At 44.8% G+C, this 27935-nt stretch overlaps 2 protein-coding genes across 4 annotated transcripts; both read left to right on the top strand.

Moving 5' to 3' along the window:
- The first annotated feature begins 120 nt into the window (after positions 1-120).
- Positions 121-10284, top strand: plod1a (procollagen-lysine, 2-oxoglutarate 5-dioxygenase 1a). Its single transcript, XM_035536062.1, has 19 exons — positions 121-311; positions 1295-1386; positions 1591-1724; positions 1839-2002; positions 2827-2939; positions 3114-3177; positions 4337-4434; positions 4546-4647; positions 5088-5219; positions 5926-6047; positions 6216-6320; positions 6607-6732; positions 6977-7118; positions 7302-7415; positions 7505-7570; positions 7724-7828; positions 8076-8222; positions 8950-9075; positions 9694-10284. Exons 1-19 carry the CDS (start codon positions 218-220, stop codon positions 9847-9849), a joined length of 2202 nt encoding a protein of 733 aa, XP_035391955.1. The 5' UTR covers positions 121-217; the 3' UTR covers positions 9850-10284.
- Positions 10285-11009: 725 nt separating this feature from the next.
- On the top strand, positions 11010-27476 carry mfn2 (mitofusin 2). Of its 3 annotated transcripts, none has more exons than XM_035536213.1 (18): positions 11010-11593; positions 14191-14333; positions 15238-15373; positions 15846-16008; positions 18504-18628; positions 18913-19021; positions 19343-19450; positions 19715-19868; positions 20648-20715; positions 20815-20936; positions 21628-21754; positions 22082-22186; positions 22462-22564; positions 23009-23229; positions 23479-23634; positions 23813-24009; positions 25141-25275; positions 25585-27476. In XM_035536213.1, the coding sequence occupies exons 2-18, from the start codon at positions 14219-14221 to the stop codon at positions 25652-25654; spliced, it is 2214 nt and encodes a 737-aa protein (XP_035392106.1). In that variant the 5' UTR covers positions 11010-11593; positions 14191-14218; the 3' UTR covers positions 25655-27476. The 3 variants fall into 3 exon arrangements, with proteins under 3 accessions (XP_035392106.1, XP_026867109.1, XP_026867108.1); XM_027011308.2 differs by having other exon boundaries at positions 11011-11593; positions 14155-14333; XM_027011307.2 differs by lacking the exon at positions 11010-11593 and adding an exon at positions 11979-12629 and having other exon boundaries at positions 14155-14333.
- Positions 27477-27935: the final 459 nt, after the last annotated feature.

The raw sequence follows: 27935 nt of genomic DNA, 5'->3' as shown, positions 1-27935 counted from the left end.
TCATTTTAATCCCCTGTCACAAGTGTAGAGCCCAAAACCGTTCTTTTCCAACTCTTTGTATTGCGAGTGCAGTGACTGGGCAGTCGCAGGGTAAGGGGAGGAAGTGTGTGGTAACTGGTTACAGGGGGTGTAGCCTATAACTTTGGATAACTTTTACGCGCAAGACCGTCACCATTCCCGATCCACGCATTCTCCAGTAGCAGAGAAGCGAACTAAGATGAGAACCGAAACACTAACGCTTTCCTTTGCGTTTTTGTGTTTCAATGCATTTTCGCCTCTATACTGTGAACCGAAGGGGCCTATTCCCGAAGGTAAGGCAGAGATTTATTCAACTCTTCGAATTGCTTTACATAGCCCATGCTGCATCAAAATCGCATCAAGGTTTTTTGTTTGTTTTTTTTTTGATGAAATACTAAGTCTCGGGTGACCCGAGTTTTATGCTACGACGACAGAATTTGCAAACCTAAAAGCTGAGCTTCGCCGTGGAAGAATCTCGGCGTTTCCACGCCGCTGACGTGGACCTGCAGCCCAGGGCAGACACAGACCCTTCAGATGAGAGTTTGGCTAGTGGTAGCAGGCCTATGCACGGTTAGGCCGTTTCCTGAACATTTTAAACGGCCGAAAGTACTCGCTGTTGAATCGTTTTGTCTCTATTATAACCTTTTTTTTTGCGCCGCGAATTAGGCTACGTTTTCCTTTTAACGGTTGCTCAGTCTACGTTTGTTTATTGAGAGCATTCAGATAATTATAAACTATATCCCAGTGTTAAATGAACGCTGCCACGATAGTTTTTACATTATAACAAAATGCGCGTTTTCCTTCAGTGTGGTGTTTCCGCTTGAGAAGTATGAAAACAGCTGAAAAAGTAACAAAAGCAGGTTGCGGAATAAATGCGCCTTGCCAAAGAACTGGCTACTCGTGTTACTCCTGCTCCTACTGCTCTGTGTGTCGGGCCTCTGCTACTGGTGCGAATGACACTGCTCCAAATAAGAAAGCGGAATGTGAGATGTCCCAATTATGCACTGCGTTGGAGACACGTAGGCTGAACGGCTTGCTATATAACGTCAATTTAAGATCCCAGGATGGCATGAACAAACCATGTCTTTTCTTGTAGGTAGTAGTAGTGATGATGATAACTGCTGTTAAAAGTAGAGTATACTGTGTGGTGTCAGAATAATATTTGCAAATACAAATATGAATCTATTCATATAGATTCTTACGTATACAAGGCGGTTTTTCAAAAAAGATCATCGCATTACTTTAATGTCGTTTCTGTTTCTTCTCTTCTTGACAGGAAAACTCCTTGTATTGACTGTAGCTACAAAAGAAACTGATGGATTTAAGCGATTTATGAGATCTGCAAAGCAATTTAATTACACAGTTAAGGTATAGAAACCATCATACCTCATTTAATTACACAAACTGGCATACTGTTTGACGAGTGCACAGTTCTTGAGCTTCACCATCTTTCATACATCAGTGTGCTATTTCATTAGTTTAGTTCTGTGACGGCTCTTGTTTGCTTTTATACAGCTGGATGACTCTAAATGTTTGTTTGTTTATTGTTTTTGTTTGTTTTTTTTATTGCAGGTTCTTGGGAGAGGTGAGAAATGGAATGGTGGGAGTTACCTGTCTGCCCCAGGTGGCGGGCAGAAAGTCCGTCTGCTGAAGTCCGCCCTGGACGATGTGAAGGAGGAAGACAAGATCATCCTATTCATAGACAGGTAGCTGCTCCTCGCTGGCTGCCATCCAACTGAAACACGTAGCCGTGCGTGTTAAAGCTGTGAGCAGGTGCTTTCCTAGTAAGACCCGTCCGTCTTTCTTTCGCATGCCCGCAGTTATGACGTCGTCTTCTCGTCGGGTCCAAAAGAGCTGCTGAAGAAGTTCCAGCAGGCCAGACACAAGGTGGTCTTCTCCTCTGAGACCCTCATCTGGCCTGACCGCCATCTGGAAGACAAGCACCCACACGTCAGGGAGGGGAAGCGGTTCCTTGGAGCTGGAGGCATGTGCTCCTTTCACTACTGAAACAGGAAGCATCATTAGCGAGGTTATTGACTTTGTGACAGTAATATTTCCACTGACCCAAATTAACCGGTCCATAGAGTTTTGCAGCCATGGGTTCATTTGGTTTATAGCTCAGATTAAAGCACTATATTAGTATTTTTTAAAAAAAACTGTCTCGGTTTATGGGTGCAAGGTACTGATGTATAGGAGGAAAATGAGCACTCAAAACCTTGCTAATGTGGATTTGCACACATCTGAACATTTTGTCCAAGGCCTGCTTTGCATTTGCTGAAGGAAACACCTAATCTGAAAAGTGTCTGTTTTGGGAAAACTTGCAGTAAAGGCCTAGTAGTTGTACATTAGAGTGTGAAAAAATAATATTTTTCTGTGCAGCATAATTAAGTGGCAAGGGAGCAGTTCCATGACATACCATTGCATTTGTCATTATCTGGGCAGAATGGCGAGTTTTAAGGAGGGAGTATGCGTAATGTGAATAATGATATGTGGTATTAATTAGCTATACAGACAAAACACCCATTTTCTTTCCTTACACACACCCCCTGTCTCGGGGTCCCGCGCATGTTTGGAACGACCGAGACTTTGCTACGTAGTTTTGATGTGATGTGAGGAACCAGCAGCTGTGGAACATTCTACCCAGTTTCTTGTCTTTTAATGCTGAGCACATCCACCTAGACATTAGTTCCCTCCACATTTTATAGCTGATTATTAAATCGGATGTGGGAAGTGGAATGCAGCAGAGACCAGAAGTCCGAGTCATTAGCCCTACCATTGTCTCATCTGGGCTTGTTTTTCTTTGTCCAGGCTACATTGGCTATGCCTCTAACCTCAGAGAGATGGTCTCTGATTGGTCAGGAAAAGACGATGACAGTGACCAGCTCTATTATACCAAGCTCTACATCGACCCGGAGAAACGAGTGAGCGTTCTTCATGCCCCTTATGTGTTACCCATGTTGTCCAAAGGGAAAGCTTTTTGGTGCTTGCTTCGTGATATGACTATGCTCTTCTCGCAAACCCGCGTTCTCGAAGCTAGCGTTTTACGGCATTTGTGCTGTGTCCTGAGGCCTACGCCCCTGTCGTTTTCTCTGTAGAAATCTATAAACATAACCCTGGACAGCAAATGCAGAATGTTCCAGAACCTCCATGGGGCTCTTGGTGAGTGTGTTGCTTTCAGTTTTTACTTTGTAGCCCGTTCTATACAGTGGAGACATGGCAGGGGTTCTCTGCAGAGCCCTGCCTTGAGTGAGCCAAAGATACTGACATCAGCATTTTAAACCAGTAATCGCTGCTTTATTCTGGGAACTCCAAATTGCAGCACAAGTGTAGAGGCAGTGCCCTATATAACAACACCCTGTAGTGATCCCTATGGCGCTGGGGGGAAAAACAGCTTGGCTGTTTTTAAACTTCCTCTTTAATGAGCCTTTAGGTTTAGTGTGCGTTGATGGCAACATAAGGGACTAAACAGATGATTACTTTTGCATGGGATGCAGCTCGGCTCATCTCTTCTCAAGTGGAGTAGACACCCCCCTCCCCCCCTCCCCCCCTTCCTGTGTGGGAGTGGGCCAGAGGGCAGGGACTGTTGGAGCCTTTCTGAAGCCAGCACTAAAGCCTTCGTTTGTTCGTTGCCTTGGGAGTGGAATGTGAGAGTCAGCTGTAGGATGTGCCTGTGCACACGTAGGCCGGTGGAGGGAGACGGGGGCTGCTACCCTCCGCATTTGGGCCGGGAGCCGCACAGAGCCGGCAGCTAAGTGCTAGAGCGCTCTTCTCAAGAAGAGAGCTCCCTCACACTAAAGGAGCTGCATTTTATTACCATTGCAGACATCTGGCTCCGCTCCAGATTGACAAAGCGCCAAAAAATGCGTTGTTTAATCTAGCAGGTTACTGTTAATCCTTGTGTTGATTACCACTGCTGTTTGTGAACCCTAGTGTTTACTGAGGAGTCAATGCCGGGTCAGTGTTGCCATTAAGTCAAATAAGACTCTATTTCAACTTGTAAACAGCAGGTTGGGAGCACTTCTATGTCTTTTTTACATTGTATGTTCTTCCTGGCAGTACAAATGGTACTGGTGTTGTATTACTGGTCAGATTGCTAGGCACATAAAAGGGATCTTATGTTCAGATCGGTGTAAAATTGTGAAGGAACCAGTATAGCACAAAAGGGGCTTTCTCTCTGTGTCCCAGTGGAAATACAGACGTTCTAGGTTCCCTTAAAAACACAGAGCTCTGGAGATTACAGCAGAGTATAAAGATGTCCAGATCACTAGATACAGACAAGAGCACTGACCTCACGTGTGGGTGCGTCTTTTATGAACAGATGAAGTTGTGTTAAAGTTTGAGGATGGAAGGGTGCGGGCCAGAAACGTGATGTACGACACGCTGCCTGTCATAGTCCACGGCAACGGGCCCACCAAGGTAGATGGCTACTTGTTTTTGCACACCTTCACAATGCCCAGCAAGATGACGCGTCCTTAACTGCTGTTGCCTGCTCTCCCTTTCTTTTTTTTCTTTTTTTTTTTTTTGTAGCTTCAGATAAATTACCTCGGGAACTACATCCCGAAGGTGTGGACGTTCGAGACTGGCTGCACGGTTTGCAATGAGGACCTGAGGCCCCTGTCGGGACTCAAGGTGGATGGTTCATTTACTCCTTGTGACTAACAGCTAATCTTTTGATTTTCATCCACTTGTACTGAGTTTGGGTTTTAAATGCTTGCTGCTGTGCAAGCAATACATAAGAAGGTTTGTTTACATATGTATTGTTTTCTTTTTTCCTATCTGAGTGTTTAAGGGAAAGTATTCTTGAACATCTGTCCCTTATTAATGTATTTCAACTCTAATTGTGTATAGTTATTACGTACTGTATACAGTTCGACAAGACCGTGGAACAATATCATACACTTGAATATTTGTATTCCAGATTTTGCATGTTAAAAGTGATTTATATGAAGATTTGGTTGCATGCTTTCACACAACGAAACCTCACTGCTGCTCGGGGTGGGCGGGCGGGCGGTTCGAGGAGGCGGATGGCGGCACGACGCTGAGCGTGATGTTCCTCTCGGGTCCTGTAGGAGAGCGAGTACCCGCCGGTGGTGATGGGCATCTTCATTCAGCAGCCCACCCCCTTCGTGACAGTGTTCTTTGAGCGCCTGCTCCAGCTCCGCTACCCCAAAAGCCGCCTCAGCCTCTTCATTTACAACCAGGTGAGACGACGCGGCCCGCAGGTTCAGGGCGGGTTCTCGGCTAGTGCTGCAACATCTCCTGCTGGTTACGTTAATCACTGCAGCGAAAAAGCAAAGGTGTTTACCGGTTAGTCAAGGTTCCGTAGTCGGTCCCGTTTTGGTGCTTTGCTATGCAAAAGACGGCACCAACGGTCCACGTTTTTTTCTTGATGGTACTTCATTTTTGAGGGAAATGTGGGAATCTGGAGGAGCCCACTGGGTGGCTTATGCCTGGTGTCTGCTCTCATTGGACTCGCGAACAACAGGGAGGATTGTCTGTTTAACACCGTGTCAGTTTCAGACGTAAAAAAGGCGTCGCTGTTTCCTGAGAATCTCGGCGTTGTTTTCTGAGAGCTGTATATTTTGATGAACATGATCATGTTTGTTGTTCATGATTAAATTTATTTGGCCTGTGCAATAATGCCTTTTACCAATAAGACACACTACTCCACTTGTAATTTAGAAGGATTTGTCACAATATCTTCCCTGGCACCTTTTAAAAGATAATACAGAAATACATGGATAAAGTATGCTAAGTTCTACTTGTAATGCCTGTTATCTTTTAAACTTTACTAATTGTATACTGGATTCAAACTTGACCTTCTTGCATTCAGAGACAGTGAGAAGGCCTTGCATATCTTAACAGGGCCCAGCTTCTATAAGAATGTACTTTCACTCCTTTCTCCAGGAGCCCCATCACGATCAGCATGTCCGCTCGTTTCTTGAGGATCACGATGCAGAGTACCAGGCTGTGAAGCTGATCGGTCCAGATGATGGAGTAGATCCCGTGACCTCCCGGAACATGGGCTTGTGAGTTAAAACCGCATTCATTTTTCCTGAGAGTGAGGTATACATTCACGTCACGTTCCCCAAATCTGCTTCCTGTGTCCGATTTTCTGCACCTTGTCTTAGTTTGACTGGACTACAGGAGCTTGGAATGTGAAGGTGAATCGTCTTTGGGTTTTTTTCCTCTGGCAGTGATATGTGTCGGGCTGACGTTGACTGTGAATACTTCTTCAGTGTGGACGTGGAAGTGGTTCTGAAGAATGAAGACACCCTTAAGATACTCATAGAACATAATAAGTGAGTGAGACACTTTCGTTCGGTTTCAGGTGAGCTGGTGGAACCGCTGTTATCCTTAGACCTTCTGAGTGAATGTTTGGGTTGGAGAGACACTTCAAAACAACCTGAAAGAACTGATGCCGTTTTTCATTGGTGTCGTGTGCAATTTTGATATTGTTGTATAAAAGTGGAAAGTGGTGGGAATTTGGACTGAATGCACACACCCGCTTTGATCCACTAGCCAGCTACACGCAGTAAGTCGGGTCCTCTGTTTTCGCTTGGAACCACCGTTCCCACCCCTCTGCAGGATGTTCATAGCGCCGATGATGAACAAGCCGGGCCGCCTGTGGACCAACTTCTGGGGTGCCCTCAGCGCCGACGGGTACTACGCCAGGTCGGAGGACTATGTGGACATTGTTCAGGGACGCAGAGTGTAAGCCACATTTCAGACTATTTGAACCGGCTTGTTTGAATCTGTTTTTTGTTTTTTTTTGAGGAATAAGCAGAAACGTGTGTACTGAAATTCTTTGGCCAGAGCAGTCAGCGCGATGATTTGTTCTGAATTATTTGTTTTTTAAAACCTCACTTTAAATGTAATGGTTGACACTAGATATTTGATATAGTTTGGACTGAGCCAGACATGCAGTGCGAATCGTTTTATTGCATGCCCTCCCCAGTGGTATCTGGAATGTTCCGTATGTGTCACTGGTGTACCTGGTGAGGGCAGATGTTCTAAGGAGCGAGCTGAAGGCTGCTGATCTCTTCCAGTCTCCGACCCTTGACCCAGATATGGCCTTCTGCTCAAAAGTGCGAGACCAGGTCAGTGGAATTATTTTAACCATTTTACCAAAATACCTCAATGAATTCTCTTTGTTGCCTTTTCTTGAATGTATAGCTTGTTTCTCAGAATGACGAAGTACAGCTGGGGTTTGATCCTAAATCCCAGGGGTAGGGCTACTGTGCTGATTTGTGCTTTAACTGATTATGCTTTTTTTCTTTAAGGGAGTCTTCATGTACGTAACGAACATGTACAACTTTGGCCGAGTCCTAAACACAGAAAACTACCAGACGAAACACCTGCACAATGATCTTTGGCAGATCTTTGAAAACCCAGTGGTACGAGGGCTCACCAGACATTCTAGTTGACATAAACGTTGCCGCCTCTAATTTCACTGTAAACCCGTTCCCTATTGCTTGAGTTACAGGACTGGGAAGAGCGATACATTCATGAAAATTATTCAAAAATTATGAAGGATGATGTAGTGCAAAACGTAAGTAACGGTTGTACACAGGCGAGTGAACGGATGTTTATTAAATTTGTCTTCAGAATCATTGTCCAAATCATGTCTTCCTTAAGACCTTTCCAGCTGAGGTTACTTTTTATTAAAATTCTTTTTTCCCCTCTTTTTTTTCTATCCATACAGCCATGCCCGGACGTATATTGGTTCCCAATTTTCACTGAAGTGGCCTGCAGACACCTCATTGAAGAAATGGAGAACTATGGCCAGTGGTCAGGAGGAGGAAATGTGGTATGTCTTTAGGTCGTATTTACCCAGCAGCAAGTGCGTGACCAGCATGAGATCTTTAGAGGGATTTTTCTGATACTGGAAAATTTGCTGATATTTGATTCTTTTATTTTTATTCTTAGGGCTGTTTATCTTATGAAGATGTTAACAATATTTTGTCAAACCACAAGCAGTAAACCAGTTGTATCTGCAGATCGGCACGTAATTTCCATACATTCTTTTGAATGTGTTTCTCGTGCTTGTCTTCTAGGACACTAGGATCCAGGGAGGCTATGAGAATGTTCCAACAATTGATATTCACATGAATCAGATCAATTTTCAAAAAGAGTGGCACAAGTTCCTCTTGGAGTATGTTGCGCCTGTCACAGAGAAAATGTTTCCAGGGTACTACACAAGGGTAAGGTCTAATTACTTGTGCCTGTCTTTACCATGGCATATTTGTATTTCTGACATGTTTGAGGTCTTGTGTGAAAAGTGTTGGGATGATGATTTGAATAACCTGCATTCAATGCACTGTTCGTAATGGGTTTTCTATTTTAAAAAAGTACATAGGCAATTAAGGCAATTAAGCGCTCACTTAACCACTTATTACTGAGTCTTGAAATTAACCACACACGGAACACAAGGGTCACAAAGGTCACATGAACAGCCTGAATTGCTGCCAAGAGATCCATAGCTCGGAGGTTTGTATTTAAACCCCAACAACGCGAGCTGCGTTTCTATACGACTCCCATCTCTTCTCCCACCGGTGTGCCTCCTACTTTAACGCTTTAGTGCGGCACAAGCCTGGTGAGCAGCCCCCCTACTCAGACCACATCACGACGCCTCCATTTTACTGTTAACATGGCTCTTCCTAGCAGGGACGTGGATCTTGAGGTAAATGGGCAGGACCTGACTCGACTCAAAGGTGGAACTGCCCACCTTTTGCCTGCAGCAGAACATGTAGGGATGCTCTGGCAGATGTGATCTCAATAGAGGGAGAGGGGCTTTCTTTTTTGCCCCTGGAGGCACACTTGGGGGGGGGGGGGGGGGGTCTATTGGGCTGCCCTGTCTCTGTGGCGAATGCCCACTACCTGAGGTGGCCATCTTGAGTGTCTGTCTCCGTTTGTATTCTTCCGTTGCAGGCCCAGTTTGATTTGGCCTTCGTAGTCCGGTACAAGCCTGACGAGCAGCCGCTCTTGAGGCCGCATCATGATGCATCCACTTTTACTATTAATGTCGCTCTCAATCAAGTGGGGGTGGACTTCCAGGTGAGTGACGGCCTCTGGGTGAAGGTCGGCGGTCACTGCGGACTTGACCTCCCCCCCCCCCCCCCACCCCCCCCCCCCCCCCCCCCCCCCCTTCGATTCCTGCCTGGATCCTTTAACATCCCTTGCAGTTTTGTGGCTGAAAGACTGAAGGCTAAACTGACAGATTATTCATATCAGTAACAATATTATTAATCTGACCCAAGTGCATCAATCTTGCAAAAAAAGGTTTGCTCTCTACTTACATGCCCCATGTGCCCAGCACAAGGTTACATCGTCATAATGTAGTGATAAAATCACAATTCTTTAAAGCAGCGTCCACCTATGTGAGCAGTGATGTTTTGTATGTCACTGGTCCGATTTGCTAGCTTGTAATGAACATAAAAGCTCATTTTACCACAAGAGCAGTAAATTAAAGCTATTATTTTTCTGCCATAGAATTTAAAGACCGCATAATGTGTTCACACCACTCCATGGTCAGTCAGGGCCAAGTCCGTGGCCATAGAAGTGTTGAATAGCTTTTGATTAGTCAGTGCAATGAAATGTGCATGCTGCAGGGTGCAATTGTCATCAGAGGTTTTTAATTCATTGTTGTGCCTCCTCATCTGCCCCCGTATCCAGGGTGGTGGCAGTCGGTTCCTTAGGTACAACTGCTCCGTACAAGCTACCAAGCAAGGCTGGGCGTTGATGCACCCAGGCCGCCTTACCCACTACCACGAAGGTCTCCGTACCACGGCGGGCACAAGGTACATTGCTGTCTCCTTCGTGGACCCCTGAGTTGATCTTGAGAGGAGCGTGCCGCTTGCTGTCATTTGCTTTAGTCACAGGATCCAGGACGGTTAGTGTGTAATACGAGAGATTAGGGAGACCATCAGTTTGACCTTGAACAGACTGAAAGAGCCTATGGAGACTGTGCCTTATGTTGTCATTATAACGTATGTAATTAGAACTCAGGCATTTTTTGAAATGCATTTAAGACAGATCTGGTGTGTGCCTCCTTTTTCAGAAACATTTTTGTTGCCTTTATTTATTGATACAGTTTCCAAGCAATCACAGTTCAACTTTGATATAGTTTTCACCCTTATTTGTGAGATATATATTTTCCTTTTGTTATTGATGTTTTCAGACAAAAGGTGCTACTGTTTAAAAAGTGCTGATGTAAGAGAGCAGGGATGTATTTTTTTCATCATCAATAGTTCATTTTATTTTACACTGTTAATGTTTTTCTGATGTATTCTTTTTTTAAATGGAAACCTCAATAAATGTTTTTGGAATAATATTGGTTAGTTTGGATTTCCTGGTTTGCCATATTCAGTTTGAGATGCAACCTTACTATGATAATGTAGTTGCCTGTACAGCAGAGTTCCTTGCGGTCTTAGACATGTACCAAAGACCCACGTCTTCAAGAAGCACTTGACTGATTCCACTTTAGGCACACTCCGCTCCATATCCATCTTTAAAACCTCGGATGTACTTAGGGCTAGCTCTAGTTCAGGAGAGAGAGAGACGACTGCTATGTCATGTCACACATAGATGCCGGAAAAAAGTGAGGCAGTTAATAAAATGCAGATCACACGGTAACCTACATTCAAGTCTTTAAATCGTCTCACTACATACTCGCCAGCTTCTGGTCCACGTTTGCAGTATTCTCTCAAACTAGGGGAGCTAGTCGCAAACACCGCCATCTGCTGGCCAAAACGTACAACGCGAGACGTCTGCCCCTTAGCTCCGCGGCCAAGTCTTTCTTAGGACTTTCTGGTGCTTTTTAATTTCACAGCTAAAAACGGTGACAGGCCACCAAAAATCGGAACTGTCTCCGGAAACAGCGGACGTCTAGTCACCCTATTCTGTGCATTCGCTCTGACAGGGCTCCATCTTAGTGGTATATTCAGACGCAGGCATAGTTGGTTATTTCATGAAGGCAACCAAGCAGTACTGCAAATCGCTCTGGGTACGAACCTCAATACTGTGAATGTAATAGCAATCAGCTATTTTATGCAGAATTAAAAGGGAACGGAAAGCATCTACCCCCCCTAAATACCTACCTAGCTACATAATGTCTAGAGAAATTCGGGCCCATCGCCTCGTCTATAGAGCTGCGGCGCTTTAATATGATGTCGCTAATATGGTCGGCTCGTCATATATAAAGATAAGTGTTAGCTAGTACTTTGGACCGCAGCGATTTGCTGACATTATTTAACTGACACACTGGGTTAAATGTGATCTTAGCTGAGTGTGTGTGGCGTTTGGTAGTTTAGCTTAACTAGCTCCTTTCACTTTGCAGCTAGCTCGATCCAGCTAGCTACACAGCTAACGCTGCCATAGTAACACTTCTGCGCGCATAGCGACCCACCACCGAGCAGGGCAGTTTGAGGTTCACTTCAGCAGGTTTATAATCGCTAACAGACGCTTCTCGGGGAAAAAAAAAAAGCTTTTGGAGTAGAAAATTCAGTGTAGAAGACACAGCAAAACAAAGAACCAAATATGATTGAAGACTTGTCATAAAATCACCTCTTTTATGGTAAGTCGCTATGTAACGCTAGTAAACTAGCGTACCAGCTCTTTGGGCTAACGCTATCTTAGCTGGGCTAAATTAACATAACTAGTCAGGTTTGCTATTTCAGGACTATCATAGTTCATAGGAATAGACATGCTTTAGTATTTCCTTCTACTAATTTAATATTTCCAGGCTTTGCACCAGTTGCCCGTAGCCTAGTCAGTCAACGCTAGCTAGCATAGTTCATATGAATCCGTTATGCTTTAGTACTTCATTCGACATGTAAACTAGCGTTAGCTAACTTTAGCTACCGCTCTTGGTAAGATAGATTAGGTGTTATCTAAACATGTTATTTAATAATACGTTAGCTCTTTCCTGTCAGTCTTCATTAATATTAACTGGGTAGCTAATATTTCTACGGGAGTCTAATTTACAGCAAAATACGTTAGAGTACTAACCTAACTAACGCTATCTGGCTATTGATATGAATTTTGGTTATAATTTGAACTAATTGGCAGTCCTGTAGCTAGCAGTTAGGTTGTTCATTCTGGTTAGAGAAAATTATACAAACATACGTTCAAAGGCCGTTTGCATATTGACGCTTCATATCAGGGTTTTGGCTTTGCACAATAGTCGCTACCAACTATAACTTGTCTTAAGATATGCGGGGAATTGTTAGCCAGAGCTGCCTCCGTCCGTGTGTGTGTGCTCTCAACAACAAATTAGTATGGAGGAGTGTCATTGACTTTGCTGGCTAGGTCAGAAGTAAACCTTGACTGATCTTGAGCGCATGGGTGTCTGCGGGAGTCCAGACTGCTGTCTGCCTGACGACTTCTTGGCTTTTGCTTTTTATTTCAAACAAACTAGTTGTAATTTCGTTAGCCTTTAAACTAGTGTAAGGTCCTTTTTTAGCCATGACGGGTCTTTTGGTTCGTTCGAGTTCTGCTTGACCCGGATAATTAGTTCTTCGTTTACCGCAAACCAACTGCTTTGGAGCCGGTTAGCGATTTTTCATGCCACCGGACGATTTTTTTATCGCAAGATTGTTCGTATACTAAAGGTAACGTTAAAGCAATCTAGCTAATATTTAAGTTTACATATTCACAGTTTACAGTTTTCCCATTTGTGGTTTCAGTATAATGGGTTAGTGACGCACTGAGACGTGTTTAATGGATGTTTAGCTAGCTACATCGTTGTACGTACGAACCTGGTTGTAGTCAGGCGAATTTCCCGCAGTTCAAATATCGTTTGTGCTTGATGGATGCTCAAGTAACGCGTTTTGTTTCATTGCATCCAAATAGCTGCTATAAGTAGATAAATCCCTAGCTAACCGCTAGCTAGCTAGTTAGCAGCTGGCTAGGATACATGCTTAAGCACAACAGTAATGGGCAACATTCGGCTTTTTAGTCAGTGTTTTGAAGCTTTGAGGTACAGTGCAAGGTCAGGATAAACCTTGGGAAACCTTTATCGAGACATGCACGATCTGCCCATTTCAGAGTTGACATTGCGTGATTCCAGGTTGAGACCATGGACAAAAAGTCACGTTCCGTCTAGCGTGGTGGTGCCCGATTTCTACCCTTCTGTTAACCCTTTGTCTCTTTGGACTGCACCCAGGGTATGGCTGTTCTAGAGATGTACGGTACCAGACGTGTTGTCAAATAGCTGCAGTTTCAGGCTGAGCTTTCCACTTCTGATTACCTTTCACGCTGGTGGCCTGCTTCCTTTGGTATTTGGCTACAGTGCGTTTCCATAAGGTGACTTCATGGCAGGTGGTGGGAAGCATATCTTGCCAACTTCCATATGGACCCTCTTCAGGACATACTAAAATGAAACCGCTCAATGGCCTTTTGACTCTTTCAGCAGTTTGTATGTTATATTACCTGCACCATGTATTATCATTGCTCTCTCAGCATATGAGTGTGAGGCTCAACCCTGATGATAAAGAGCATTTGTATTTGAATTAATGACGTGCAGCTTTCTGATAATTTTTGAGGTTAAGTCAAGAGCGCACCAACATTTCAGCTCAGCCAGTGGAGTAGCAGAGGTCATCTGGAAATTTGGCCTTTCAACAAACAATTGATGGAGCTTTGAGTGTGCATTGTTTATATTTACACTGCATTGGAGGATACAGCATTTCATGCAACTGGGCTCAGTAATATATAGACTCATTATAGGCTGTGAATGTTGGTTTCTTAACTACAGTGGCAAACCTGATGTGTTTTCAGTTCCTCAAACTGTATATTAAAATAGACCGACATGTGCATCAGCAACTGGCCAAATCGTTTGAAATCATCAGATGTTCTATAGCTTTCACCAAGAATATTACAAATTTAGGTGTGTATCTAGATTCAGCCTGTAGCCAATGGTAACACAGACTGTTAGTCTATGCCTCTGTTGAGAGAAATCTTATCTGCTTCAGCCTGAACAAGGAATTTGGTACTTGGACTTGAGGCATATTTAATTCAGTGTATGAGAGAAACATTTGTAAAAAATTAAAAAAGATGATATTTGATCAGCACGATGGGTTTTTTAATTTTTTTTTACCACCCTTTCGTGTGTGTTTTCTTCTCCCTCTATGACTTCAGTGCAATGTCTCTGGTTTTCCCCCGACCCAAAACCAGTGTGAACGGCAAAAAGGACAAGCGACTCATGGCAGAGGTGAATGCCTCCCCACTCAAGCACTTTGTCACTGCCAAGAAGAAGATCAATGGCATCTTTGAGCAACTTGGCGCCTACATCAAAGAGAGCTCTGCCTTTCTGGAAGGTGCGTTCTCCAGCCCTGCTGTAGCTCCAGCTGATGTAGACACGCAGACACATAGGACCCATTTGGATGAAGCCTTTGGGAGTAGAAAAGCCAGTGTTTTTTCTTTGTAAATCCTGAAGAATGCAAATGTAAGATCAGGCCAGCAATCCCCAAATATCAGTGCTCCTATTTGAACACAGTAGTAAAATAGCAGACTGCTGTTAGCCAGGACGTTGGTTTTGCTTAACACGTCTTAAGATGTGAAGCTGCAGAAAAACCTTTAAAAAAGATTCAGTTGTTTCATGACTGACAAGGGTCCGCTGGTGTCTTGCTCCTTAAGGGATCCAGTGGTGGCACGGTCACTGTGTCTGAGCAGCGGCAGGGAACTCTCTCTCCTCTGCCCAGACTCACGAAGTAGACACGCCTGCGCCTTCTGCATCCACCACCCAGTCGCAAGGCTCCAGTTCAGAACTTCACTGACTGGGTGGCATGTTCTGAGACACATCATCTGTTTCCTTTCAATCTGTCTGCTATTTTAGTGAACAGTATAATAATTCTAATAGTTGATTCCTTTAGCTAGTAGAGAATGTTGTAGCTAGTAGCTAATGTTGATCTGTAATTTAGGGAATGACTCAAAGGTCCATGCAGATTGCTGGCAGGGATTTGGTGCTGCAAAAACAAAGACTCAAATGAACTTGCTGTCCAGCTATAAGCAGTGCTAGGTGGTTGTACTCACTCCATGCTGATCTAGGACCTGTCTTAAGGGTGCCTATGACTACCTCTCCCCTGCCTGACAGAGCTTTCAAACGTGTTGCCAGATAATTGATGTCCTTTGCAGATGAATGTGTTGTGTGTGGTTTTTTAATTGTTTTTTTTTTTTTTTTTTTTTTTTTTTTTAATTAATTAATTATTTTTAATGTGACAGAGACCTACAGCAATGAGGAGCTTGATCCGGTCACCACGGAGGAGCAGGTGGCGGAGGTGCGGGGTTACCTGTCCAAGGTGGCGGGCATCGGGGAGGTCCTCTCACGCAGGCACATGAAAGTGGTGTTTTTTGGCAGGTGTGTGTTCACATTCTGCCTGTGGCGCAAGTCTGTTTAGCAACCGGGTGTTTCTGCATTCTTTCTGTGCCTTCTTTAAGCTTGGCAAACATTACTAACTAGCTTTGGAAATACAAGCTGTGATAAACTACTGCTTGAGGACGGGCAGTTCCTTCAGAAACGTGTGGTTTTTATTGCACATGGGGTGTGGTGCCGAACATTTTTCATTATATAGTTAGCGCTATGTCTACACATGCTTACTTTTTCATTACACCCAAGCACGTTTCCACTAAATGAAATGGAGGTTTATACAGATCAACACAGCATTAGTTGCATAGTCTTTGGAGAGAAATGTGTAGGTTTATCTGGTGTCTGTTTTCTTACATTTCTCCCACAATGTGCTTTCACTAAAACCTTGCTAAGAATTTAAGCACCTCTCTGTAGTGTCTCGACACTTCTGGACACTTTCTCTGGCATGTGTGAACACCCACAGGACCAGCAATGGCAAAAGCTCAGTGATCAACGCCATGCTGTGGGACAAGGTCCTGCCCTCAGGCATTGGCCACACCACCAACTGCTTTCTACGGGTGGAGGGCACTGACGGCAACGAGGCCTTTCTGCTCACGGAGGGATCGGAGGAAAGAAAGAGTGTGAAAGTGAGTGGAGATCTGTGTCAAAGGGACATTAACCATTTACATTTACAGCATTTAGCGGACGCTCTTATCCAGAGCGACTTGGTGCTTTGTGATTTACCCATAGAATACATCATAGCCAGTAGAGTAGGTTAGAATCCAATATACCAATGATCTAGCATGTTGTAGAAAGGGATCGATGCTGATGGCTAGAAGTACAAAATACATAAGCTCTGTCTTAGACAATGATGAGTGCAATTAACGTTAAGTACTAGTTTTAGTTAGTCAATATAAGAGCAGGGTCAGTGGTCATTTTAAATATTCCATGAATAGGTCTGTCTTCAGTCTGTTTGAAGACTGCAAGGGACTCTGCTGTCCGGACAGCAAGCGGAAGTTCATTCCACCATCTAGGAGCCAGGACAGAATAGTCTCCATGCTTGTCTTCCATGAGACTTGAAGCATGGTATTTCAAGCCAAGCCGTACTTGAGGTTCGAAGTATTCAAGGTACAGATCGGGCTTCGGCCATTGACCATTTAACTAGGGCCAGAGCTTGGGTACAACACGTGACTGACGAGTCAGTCATTAATGTTTCATGAATGCTCTTTACTGATTTTAGAGGTAAAAGTTTGGACCACTTTTCTGAACAGGAATGCTGTTCCACAACATGCTGTTAAATGCTAAATTCTGTGGCATTGAGGTACAGTTTCTGAGTAGGCGTTCATGTACAACCACCCTGTATTGCCTGCTGCACTATACAAAGCCAGCTTTATCTCATGTTCCCCAGACAGACTTTGCTTGGTTTCTAAATGAACTGCGTTTGTCTGTTGCTTTGGTTTTCACCTTATAACACAGGAGGTGAGGCATAACAAGCCACCTTGACAAAGTCCATTTTAAGTGTTTGCGATAGGTCCATCAACAACCGGTACCAGAATCCAGAAATTCCTGTTTGCCACATCCTTACAACCCAAGTTTGATGTTTTCTTCAAGCTCAAAGTCTATGTTCCCAGAGCCTTGACTGATTGACTTCTGTCTATAGTTCTACTTTATATCTTAGTAAAACTGTTAACTTGGTGTCTTAATGAGAGTGCATTAGATTAATGAGAATTCGGTGAGAAGGCGAACGCACATAGAGCATTGCTATACCTGCTTTCATTTCAGTTTCTGCTACCGTTTCCTGTATACCAAATATAGCTCCTGCAGGTAAACGTATTTAACAGGACTGAGCAGTTGTCCTTCCCTGCCTTCAGTCTGCTGGGAAAGTTCTCAGGCCTATAATTAGTCCTGCATGAGAATTTGGACTCGCTCCAGCCATTTGTCACAGGGCCACACGCTTTTGCCATCTGAGCGGCAGTCTCATGACTGCAGGCCTGCCCCGCATTATGCTGCATGGCTTGGATAAAACCGCGCCTGTGTCCTCTGGAAGACCTTACCCTCCGTGGAATGTTATTACGGTCCCATTAGTGTATTGCTGTTTATATCACAGCACTTAAAGTTTGATGTTCATCTAGGTGGCCGATGATGTCTGAGAGCTCATTCCTGGTAGCTCACCGGCTTTCTGCTGTGCAGGGACGGGCCCGAGACTAGGGTTGGTCCATTGGCCTGACAAGCTGGCGTGCCCGCGCAGGTCCCGTCTGCACCTAAATGTAGTAGGGCCACAATGGGTCACGAGCAGCTGGCTAGAAAGTGAGCGCATTCCAGCAGATATGGGATGGAGTTCCTCTCTAATGCCTTACTTAGTTTCGCTCTCTCGTCTCCCACACGCGCGCGCACACACCTCTCTTCCGTCTCCTCCTCTGACTAAGAGCAGCCATTGCAGTGTTGCCAAAACGCACGAGCCGTAGATTGATGATAAACACATGTCCTCTGGCACAGACCTCGTATTTCACCCCAGCCTCTCTCTCCACCCAGTGGACCAGCTAAGCGCAGCACATCCTCAAAGCATATTAAGAGAAGGGTTTTGAGAAGTATTTATTTCTCCGTATCCAATTAGCTTATTGCATTTGTAAGGGAGCCCAGAATGCCATCATGCCTTGGCCTAAAGGAATACGATCTGGGCCAGTTTCCCAAAAGTATCGTAACACAAAGATCATCATTAAACGGCAGAGCGAGTATCCCACTGAGCACTCTTTCTCATTTAAGATGATCTTAACACTACGACACCTTTGGGAAACAAGGCCATGAAGAGACCATGTGTCTGACATAATGCGTAGCGCATGCCGCCCCTGCTCCGTCAGCTCGGTGCCCAGGCGTCTCTTCGCCCTCGTTCCACTGCCCCACTCCTCTGATCAGGAAGAGCTGGGCAACGAAGCAGCATGCAGCTCAGCTCACGGATTCATCAGCTTCAAAACCTGATTAATGTGCTTCTGTTCATGTATTAATGCACAAGCATGTTCCTATGGAGATGTTCTGTCGATATTTTTGTTTTTAGAATTCCATTATGTTTGGGCGGGGGGCAAGATTACCTTATTCTGCACCTTTTTAAGGTTTGTTTTGATTGTGTGCGTGTCTGTGCTGGCAGACTGTTAATCAGCTGGCACATGCCCTGCATCAGGATCAGGATCTAGATGCAGGCAGTCTGGTTTGTGTCATGTGGCCCAAAGCAAAGTGTGCACTGCTGCGGGATGACCTGGTGTTGGTGGACAGGTAAGACAACCTTCCCCACACACACACACAGCTCTACATCAGGTCTTTTAAACCGATATTGTGGCTTATGATTTGTACACCTCAAGTTAAAATGGTATTTTATTTTTTTTCATTGGATTTGATTGATCACTACTGTGTCTTTCTTGTTGTCATATTTCATTTGCTGTGAATGTGAAAGGCCTTGCCAGTGTGACACCACTGAATAGGATTAGATGTGTATAAGTGTGAGATGAAGGCTGACACTCCACAGATTTGTGCATGACATGCTGATTCTGTTTCCCCAGCCCTGGCATTGACGTCACCACAGAGCTGGACAGCTGGATTGACAAGTTCTGCCTGGATGCTGATGTTTTTGTGCTGGTGGCCAATTCAGAGTCCACTCTGATGCAAACAGTGGGTTCACATAATTATACACAAGTGTGAGTGTGTGTGTGTCGTGCGCTCGCTCTCTCTCTCTCTCTCTCTCTCTCTCTCTGGCTGTGTTGTGAAGGTACTCGGTGCTCGCTGTAGGTGGTGTTCTGTAGTAGAAGGTCAGTGAGTGGAACAGTAAAACAAAAACACTTTGTCTTCATCTGGTCCAAACACTAGAGGCTTGTTGTGTATCAGCTTAAAGAATATCTGCCTTTAAGCTAACAAGATCACAGCTGTGTGGTAGCGCAGTACTTTTTGGGGCTTAGAACTGCTCATTTACTCGAAAGCTCTGGCTCTCCGCAGGAGAAGTCGTTCTTCCACAAGGTGAATGAGCGCCTGTCTAGGCCCAACATCTTCATCCTGAACAACCGCTGGGATGCCTCAGCCAGCGAGCCAGAGTACATGGAGGAGGTAGGACCCGTCCCGGCCCACCTCTGCACTCCCACGCGAAGCACGTGGTCTCGGCCAGTGTCCACTGGGATTCACCTCTTTTCCACAGTGGATTTGAAACAAAACACTAATCATTACACGCGTGGAATGCGGCGCATCTGGTACAGCTGTACTGGCTGAGTCAATTTTTTTTCATTTCAAGGGTCATTTGTGCATAAAGCAAGCTGAATCCTGTCTGCTGCTTTATGTGCCTTCCCCTGCTGCGCTCCTGCCTCCGACTTGCAGGTCAGACGGCAGCACATGGACCGCTGCACCAGCTTCCTGGTGGACGAGCTGGGCGTGGTGGACCGGGCGCAGGCCGGCGACCGCATCTTCTTCGTCTCTGCTAAGGAGGCACTGCAGGCGCGCGTGCAGAAGGCCCAGGGTATGCCCGAAGCAGGTAGGCACCAGCTTCCCGGGACAGGAGACATCACACCCAGCGCCAGAACCGGGACCAGGCACACGCGGCCAGACCTGTGCGGGGGTTGGGGGTGGTGGCTCCTCTTTTCTGTTTTGAAAGCAAACAGCAGGGATTTGCAAGTTGTTCAGAGGGTGCATTAATGGGCCAGGGGGGGAGCATTGTTTACAGTTACATGGAGTTGAATTTATATAGTCTAATCATTTTGCATGGAGAACAAAGAACTCATTCTCATTGGTAACCGTAACACAAATTTGCATTATTCATTAGACCTTACTGTATAATGTATGTACTTCTGAGATAGAAAGTGCATAATGAAATGAAACATTTATGCAGGATCTTGAGAAAGGGGGAAGGAGAAGTGCATCAGCTACAGATCTCGTGCCCCTGGCTCCCGGGGGCTTGCCTTCCTGTTAGAAGGAGGCTCAGATAAACACATTACTTCAGTAATAATCACAAGATTTAAAATTTAAAAATAAGATTTCCACTTGGGCCAACTACTATAATGATAATATTAAAGTTCATATAAGCCTCACAAAAACCATTAATTTAATGACCTAACAGACCCTTTGAAGATTGCAGAGCTTTGGCTTGTGCCAGTGAATTATTGTCTCATGCTGGTCAGTTATTACATTAGTGGTTCCAGTGAAGTGCAGAAGTGATTAGAAAGCATGTTGGACTCAAAGTTTTGTTTACTCTGACACTGTGATTCTTTAAAATAAGCTCATGCGTGTATGGTCTCACTTCCTACTCTGCTGTAGGAGGAGCCCTGGCTGAAGGCTTCCAAGCCAGAATGTTCGAGTTCCAGAACTTCGAGCGGCGTTTCGAGGTAATCGCTTCGTGTCTCCCAAAGCTCCAAGTTGAACTTTCACATGCGCATCAATGCAGCTGGTCTCTAAGGCAGTCTCTCTTCACGTTGGGCTCGTAGGAGTGCATCTCTCAGTCAGCGGTGAAGACGAAGTTCGAGCAGCACACCGTGCGGGCCAAGCAGATTTCTGAAACCCTTCGGCTCATCATGGATTCTGTGCACGTGGCAGCCCAGGAGCAGAGGTATGCACTCTGACACAGAGTTATCCCAATTATCCATTTCCCTATCTGTCCATAACCCAGTCCTCTGACACTTCAGAACAGTCAGCCAGTGGGACGGTCAATGTCTCCACGACACAGGGATAGGCTCACTTTCGTTATTTCAGGAAAATGATGCTGTCCCCTTAAAAATGCTATAATTAAATTGGCTGTGATGTCTACTAATACTCTTTAAGTACTGCATGTATTTGCTAAGTATCGTGGTGGATTTTTTTAAAATGAAAACTGAAACGGACCCTCACACTGGAGTCCAATTTCCATTAGGGCTCCTAGTGGATTTGAAGCAGAGCCTGCAAACATGAGTGTTTCTCAGGTTTCTTCTGAACACCCTCCACATGTACTTTACTGTACGCATCCTGCAACCAGCGTGCAACACATACACACACAGTAGAACAGAGGTGTAGTAGAATACAGAATACGACTGTTGACTGCCACGCCATCAACATCAGCGACGGGTGTGGGCTAGGATGGTGCCTGGCAGCCCAAGCCTAGACAAGAGCAACTGAGGGTAAACTGCGGCAACTCGCAAGCAGCGGGGCTCGAACCAGCAAGCTCCCAATCACAAGTCATACACCTTAACCACTGAACCACCACTGCCCTACTGACATGCAAACCTGAAGCCTGAGTGCTGTTTTACTGGTGCTTCTTTGTTCAGGATCCACTGCATGGAGACAAGGGAGGAGCGGGAGGAGAGGCTGGAGTTCATCGATAAGCAGTTGGACCTGCTCACCCAGGACTGTAAGTGCAAGATCAAGAAGATCACAGAGGAGGTGGAGAAACAGGTAACCACTACTCTAAGCTAGCCGCTTTTAATGGCCGTGAGAAACAGCCTTGGAGCTCTTCAACGGTAACACCACGAACGCCAGTGGGAAATTAGCAACTTTGGAAGGTTTGGCCATGGAGTTTTTCTAGACGCTCCCGGATATGAAGTGTAGTGTTAGTATTTTGAAGGCACTGGTAGTTTTTCACATCCTAAGGCAGATGTTGTGCACCCGGGACATGTCTAACGTCCGTGTCGTGAATGGGAGCTAACCACCCTAGAATCAGCGGCATCGTCCTCACCCTGGGAGGGTTGCCGCAGGCCTGCCTTAATCCGTGCCACGTTTCAGGTGTCGAACGCAATGGCTGAGGAGATCAGGAGGCTGCACGTGCTCGTCGACGAATTCCACATGGACTTCCATCCCTCCCAGGTGGTGGTGAAGGTGTACAAAAACGTGAGTGTACAGGCTGTGTGACACCATTCTCAACTGCCTTATTCTCACGGCTTATTTCCTCCCCAGATGGATTTAAGAAAGGAATTATGGTACAAATTTAAAAGCAATTGAAATGGTAATACAAATGGAAAAGTGCTGAAATACAAGAGTGTAGAGTGCTAAACTGAATAGGAGGGTGCTGTTAACGGAGTCTGTGCAAAAGAAGTAGTAGTAATAGTATTTGAAGGGCACGTGTGTGTGTGTGTGTGTGTGTGTGTGTGTGTGTGTGTTTACAGGAGCTACACAAGCACATAGAGGAGGGCCTGGGCAGGAATATGTCTGAAAGGTGTTCCAACGCCATCACTGCTGCCCTTCAGTCCACCCAGACTGAAATGATTGGTCAGTGTCCTGTTGAATATATGCTAATTCACAGCTGTCCCCATGTGGCTGGCAGTGATTTAAGTGGAAGCATCTGTTTTCAGTGTTCTGCTGAATTGACACTAGGCCTTATTTGTTGTTAGCCACACTAGCGTACTGTGGTTGAAGTCTCCCTTTAAAGCTATTTCTGTCCAAGTGGTGTGTGACTGTGTCTCCATTTACTGTCCAGTCTGCAAGTAACTGGACAGTGAACCTGTCTTTTGGGTTCGCACACATAAAGGTCTACCGCTATGCTATTCTCCTCTTTTGCCATTTACATCTTGATTCTATTGCCATTCCAACTTGAAGGCCGAACAAAATGTCAGTGCCGGTAAAAGAGCCAAAATGGCGATCGTTGTGTCAGTTGCCCACTGGCTGCAGTGTCTAAGGCCTTCAGACGCACGCGTTACTCCTCTCCCCAAGCAGACGGCCTGAAGCCCCTGCTGCCGAGCTCAGTGAGGGAGCAGGTGGACAAGATGGTGCCCCGCCAGTGCTTCAGCCTCAGCTATGACCTCAACTGTGACAAGCTGTGCGGCGACTTCCAGGAGGATGTGGGTTTCCACTTCTCTCTGGGCTGGACCATGCTGGTCAATCGTTTCCTCGGCCCCAAGAACACCCGCCGCGCCCTTATGGGCTACAGCGACCAGGTACGGGCCCTTTCCCCGTGGAGCTACAGAAGCTCTTAGTGGGTCTACCTTAGATGTGTGCAGGCAATTTAGAATATGGGGCTGGTCTGTGTGCTTGTGCGTGCACGCTGTGTTTTCCGCTGAGCTAAATCCCTTGTGTAGCTAAATGCAGTATAGCTGTTCATTTAAATGCACAGTAGGAATAGTAGCTAGATGCACTGTGCTTTCTGATGTGTGTGTTTGTGGGCGTCCACCCACGTGGCCCCTCAGGTTCCTCGTCCCCTGGCCGTCACCCCAATCAGCACTAGTATGCCACCCTTCCCTCAAGGCTCCATGACCCAGGAAGAGCTCATGGTCTCCATGGTGACGGGACTGGCCTCTCTCACCTCCCGGACATCCATGGGCATCATAGTCGTCGGAGGCGTGGTAAGAAGGCGTAGCCCCTCATCTTCATACCCTTTGCGGTATAACCGAGCACGTCATTCACTCGGGCATAGTCAGATTATAGGTGCAACCCAAGTGAGTCACTTTTAGTAGAGCGGTGTGCCCTGCCTTGAATGGCCATGCGTTGTGTTAAGGTGGCATGCGTGCATGTGTGTGTCAGATCTGGAAGGCGGTGGGCTGGAGGCTGATCGCTCTCTCTGTGGGGCTCTATGGGCTGCTGTATGTGTACGAGAGGCTCACGTGGACCACCAAGGCAAAGGAGCGTGCCTTCAAGAGGCAGTTTGTGGACTACGCCAGCGAGAAGCTGCAGCTCATCGTCAGCTACACCGGCTCCAACTGCAGCCACCAAGTCCAGCAGTAAGTCCCAGCCCAGGAAACGCACAGCACAGTGCCGTAACCTATGACAGAGGCCCTGCTTCATTCTCCAGCTTTTAAAAATATTTTTTCATTACTGATTTATTGTAGGTTAGTAATTTGGTATTTCTATCGTTTTTGGCTTCTTTGATGGCTAAATAGCACAAGGTGTTAAACATTACTGACACATACAGGCAGGTAAGTAATTTTGTGTAGCATTAGATAAGTATGATTTTGAATTTGACTTTAAAACTAATCTAAGAAATAATTTTTATAAAGGTAAGCTGTAGCAAGCTCACCTTTTATTATTATTATTTAGAGGAAATATGCTTATTATTAGTGGATTTCTGTTCATTAATTTTGATATCTATAGCTACAGTTAGCAATGAGTGAAATTTGGTATTCTCTTCAGTCAGTGCCTGTTATTTCTCATCCACACCATCTGTGGATAGTTCCTTTCATGTTGAAATGACTAGTGTGTACTTGGACACTTTGCCACCACTAGCTGAAATAAATATTTTTTGGTAAAGAGGGATGTAGGGGGTCTTTCTCCCCTCCCTCAGTGTGTCAGGATGGAGCTGACTAATCTCCTGTGAGTTTCCAGTGCATCTGAGCTGCCTAGGGGTGGGGGTGCATTATAGCTGACATTTCGCTCGCTCTAAAGATGCACGAATCCTCACAATATTGTTGAGAACTGGCGTAAAATTCAGTCATGGATCCAGTCATAAACCCAATAGAACTGTACCTTTTGCTTTACTGCTATTACATAAACCCAGATGTAACCCACAGACACGGATTTGTGGTTTCTCTATGATCGCTACAAGTACTTGCCGTACTGCTGCCATCTAGTGGAGAAATCTGTACAATACAGATGAATGTCCTTGTATTACTGTGTGGCAAATGCTGATGTTTGGAAGGCAGTGTCCTGGTTGTGTTTTTAAGAAGAAAGCATTGTGCTATAAATGCTTTAAAATGAATGTTTAATTATTTTTTGTTTTTAACTAAACATTTTTCTACAAGTAAATACATACTGTTTGTAATGAGACAATTAATTAAATGTTATCAGCAGGGGGAAAAGTTCAAATTTACAACTGGAAGTAGTCCATTTCTAATTTTTTGTGTGCGTTTGCACAGGGAGCTGGCAGGCACCTTTGCCCAACTATGTCAGCAGGTGGATCTGACGCGGCAGCAGCTGGAGGAAGACATTCAGGACATGAACCGCAAGATCGAACAGTTGGACTCCCTCCAGAGCAAAGCCAAGCTGCTTAGGTAACGCTCTCCCACCCGCCTGTCTGCGTAGGACCGTCCTGTTCCCGTATCTGTGTATTGCCTTCTGCGGAGTGTGGTGAGGGAACAGCAGAACAAGTCAAAACGGGCCCTGCAGAATTTTCAGAACCGTTTCAGGCCTTTGGCTGAAGTGGGGATAAAGCAAACTAAATTTAGCTGCAAAAATTTGGGGAAGTGGTAATCTGAACAATTTGGGGAAGTGGTAATCGGCACAAAGTTCCAGCGTGCTTGTAAAGTGAATGCTGCATTCAACATGTTACACACGGTGTCCATCTCTCTCTTCCTCTGCAGGAATAAAGCTGGCTGGCTGGACAGTGAGCTGAACATGTTCACCCAGCAATATCTTCAGCAGGGTCGATAGAGGGGTGGCGATCTAACGACTGAGCAGCAACACAAGCAACAGTGCTAACTACTACATAACGTGGGGTGGAGTCACTCACATTTTGCCCTCTTTCCTTGGACGTAATATTCTTATCCAAGTGATCTAACCATCACACCTTTTAGCCATGCTTTCACAGAACAGGACAGTTATGTCATTTTGCCATGGAATTTCTAAAATGACACTTTTTGTTGTTTCCTGTTTCTTTAAAAGTGTGATGTCTCCCTTTGAGAGAAGAGTGCTAGTGAACTGTGCCACCTTGAAGAAAGGTGATCTGTTGGGCCTTTTTTTCTTTTTGTAAAGAGATGCGGGCTTAATTGTGTAATTATTTATTCATTGCATTTGACTTCATTTGAAGTTGTAATTATTCTTGTTGCCTTTCTAGGTTATGTTTCATGGTTTCACAGTGATATTCTGTTTGCACTAGAGTAGGTTGAACTATGACGAGGTGATCGGTGTGAGCTTACCTTGCCTTATCCACTGTCTCTGCAACCTCACCTCTCCTCTATGACTGTGTGATACCAGATGGTTCCCTGGGCTGATGAAATCAATGTCATAGCCAGGCTGTGGCTGAGAGATCAGACAGAATCTATGTGTGATGTGTTCTGATGCTGGATATAGTGAACGGACATGGAATGACATAAGAAATGTAACCAAGTAGTTTGAGTCTGTAAGGATGTGCGTAAATCACACGGCCTGTCAGTATTGTGTGTACTTTGTCCACGTAGTCTAATTAAATAGCTGTAGCTTTGGGGTTCACAGGGACCTCGGTAGTGCAGATTTTAAGTGATTGGTATGGACCTTTGCCATTGCATAAATGAGGCATTTTGATGGCAGGCTTGGTCCACTCAACTGCAGTTTCCTTTAGAATAAATTTCGAGCTTTCTGTGGTGTGAAATGGGGTCAGTGATTTGCAGATCATCCCAGTGTGTTACTGCAGATTCAGAATGATTCCAGAAAGTTGAAGTTTTCACTTCATGCCCTAGATGTCCAGTCCCACACAGGAATTGCTATAACACACCAGCGTGTTAGTAGAAAAAATCACAGCAATTCAAAACAAAAAAGAACAAGTCCTTTTATGTAAACCCTAAAGCAGTGTTTCTGCACTCCTCTGGGATCCAAGCCCCCCCAATTTTTGCTTTGCCCAGCTTCTGAAAACACCTGAATCAAGCAGTCAAACACAGAATACTTGGAAAGGTTTCAGGGAGCTGGAATTTCACTACAGCGATGACTGACTAGCGGTCGTTGAGGAATGGGGTTCAAACTGGATTGATTTAGCTCCAAGTGGTTTATTTTAATGTAAAGCAGGGAAATGAAAGGAAGTCAGTGCTACCATGTAAAGACTGTCGATGAAGTATAAAATCCCCTATGAACGACATTCTTGCATTTTCTGTTTACAAAGAACACTTAACCTTATTTGAATGAACTTGAATGGATGAAATTGCACTGAGAATGATATCAGCAAATAATACATGTAGAAGGCATATTCAAATAGCTGTAACAACCTTGTGCGTGTATAAATGAACATTAAATCTGTCTCCCAGATGTGTTTTGGCCTGTTAAGTGTTTAAGTGTTCTGAAGAGTCCTTCACTGGTTGTGCACATTAACTGCTTCTCTTTTCTTTTTGTATCTTGCTATGTGTTCAGCAAATTAAAAAAAAACAAAAAACAAAACAAACAGATTCCTGGCAATAGTAAATTACAGTTGTACATGCAATGATTCTTAATTTGACATCTTGTAACCCACAAATTGAATAAAATTGATACTGTTGAGTTTGTTTCAATTAAAATTAACCTTTTCAAATGCTTCAGTGTTTTAAGGGTGTGGGTGCAACCACAATTTGTAAAAGATGTATAAGGAATTCTTTAAAAGAAAAAAAAAAGATGCATGTTCTAAAATTTAATCAGTGGTTGCATACTAGTAGAAGTACTTGGGAGTGGACATGCATGGTGTGATTTAACATGGTATTTAATTAAAGAGTGGCTATATACTGCCTAATCAAGACAAGCTCATTAAAGGCTAAAATTTCCTAATTAAACAAAACTGAACTATTCAGAAGAGTATTTAGGCAAAATCCTTTACACTGTCTTGTGTTTTGGCCATTATGGATGAAAAGAAATAGTATTAGGTCAGTACAGATGACGTTCTTTTATGTGGTTGGTGGTGGTCATGTTGGGTAAAGAAATATGGTGAATTCTGGCCAAATGAAACAAGCCATTTTCAAGTGTGATAACTCTGGGTCCTGCACCTTACATACAGTAA

The sequence above is a fragment of the Electrophorus electricus genome, chromosome 18, assembly GCF_013358815.1.
Source record: "Electrophorus electricus isolate fEleEle1 chromosome 18, fEleEle1.pri, whole genome shotgun sequence".
Taxonomy (NCBI): Eukaryota; Metazoa; Chordata; class Actinopteri; order Gymnotiformes; family Gymnotidae; genus Electrophorus; species Electrophorus electricus.
The sequence above is the reverse complement of the archived record's forward strand: the minus strand, read 5'-3'. Positions and strand labels throughout refer to the sequence as shown.

Excerpts from the sequence above, each read along its gene's own strand:
- plod1a (XM_035536062.1), top strand. The coding sequence starts at position 218 with ATGAGAACCGAAACACTAACGCTTTCCTTTGCGTTTTTGTGTTTCAAT. Across the intron at positions 4,648-5,087 it reads GGCCCCTGTCGGGACTCAAG|GAGAGCGAGTACCCGCCGGT; the intron begins GTGGATGGTTCA and ends CGGGTCCTGTAG. Across the intron at positions 7,829-8,075 it reads GGTCAGGAGGAGGAAATGTG|GACACTAGGATCCAGGGAGG; the intron begins GTATGTCTTTAG and ends CTTGTCTTCTAG.
- mfn2 (XM_027011308.2), top strand. The coding sequence starts at position 14,159 with ATGTCTCTGGTTTTCCCCCGACCCAAAACCAGTGTGAACGGCAAAAAG. Across the intron at positions 16,009-18,503 it reads AGGAAAGAAAGAGTGTGAAA|ACTGTTAATCAGCTGGCACA; the intron begins GTGAGTGGAGAT and ends CTGTGCTGGCAG. Across the intron at positions 23,230-23,478 it reads TTATGGGCTACAGCGACCAG|GTTCCTCGTCCCCTGGCCGT; the intron begins GTACGGGCCCTT and ends GTGGCCCCTCAG.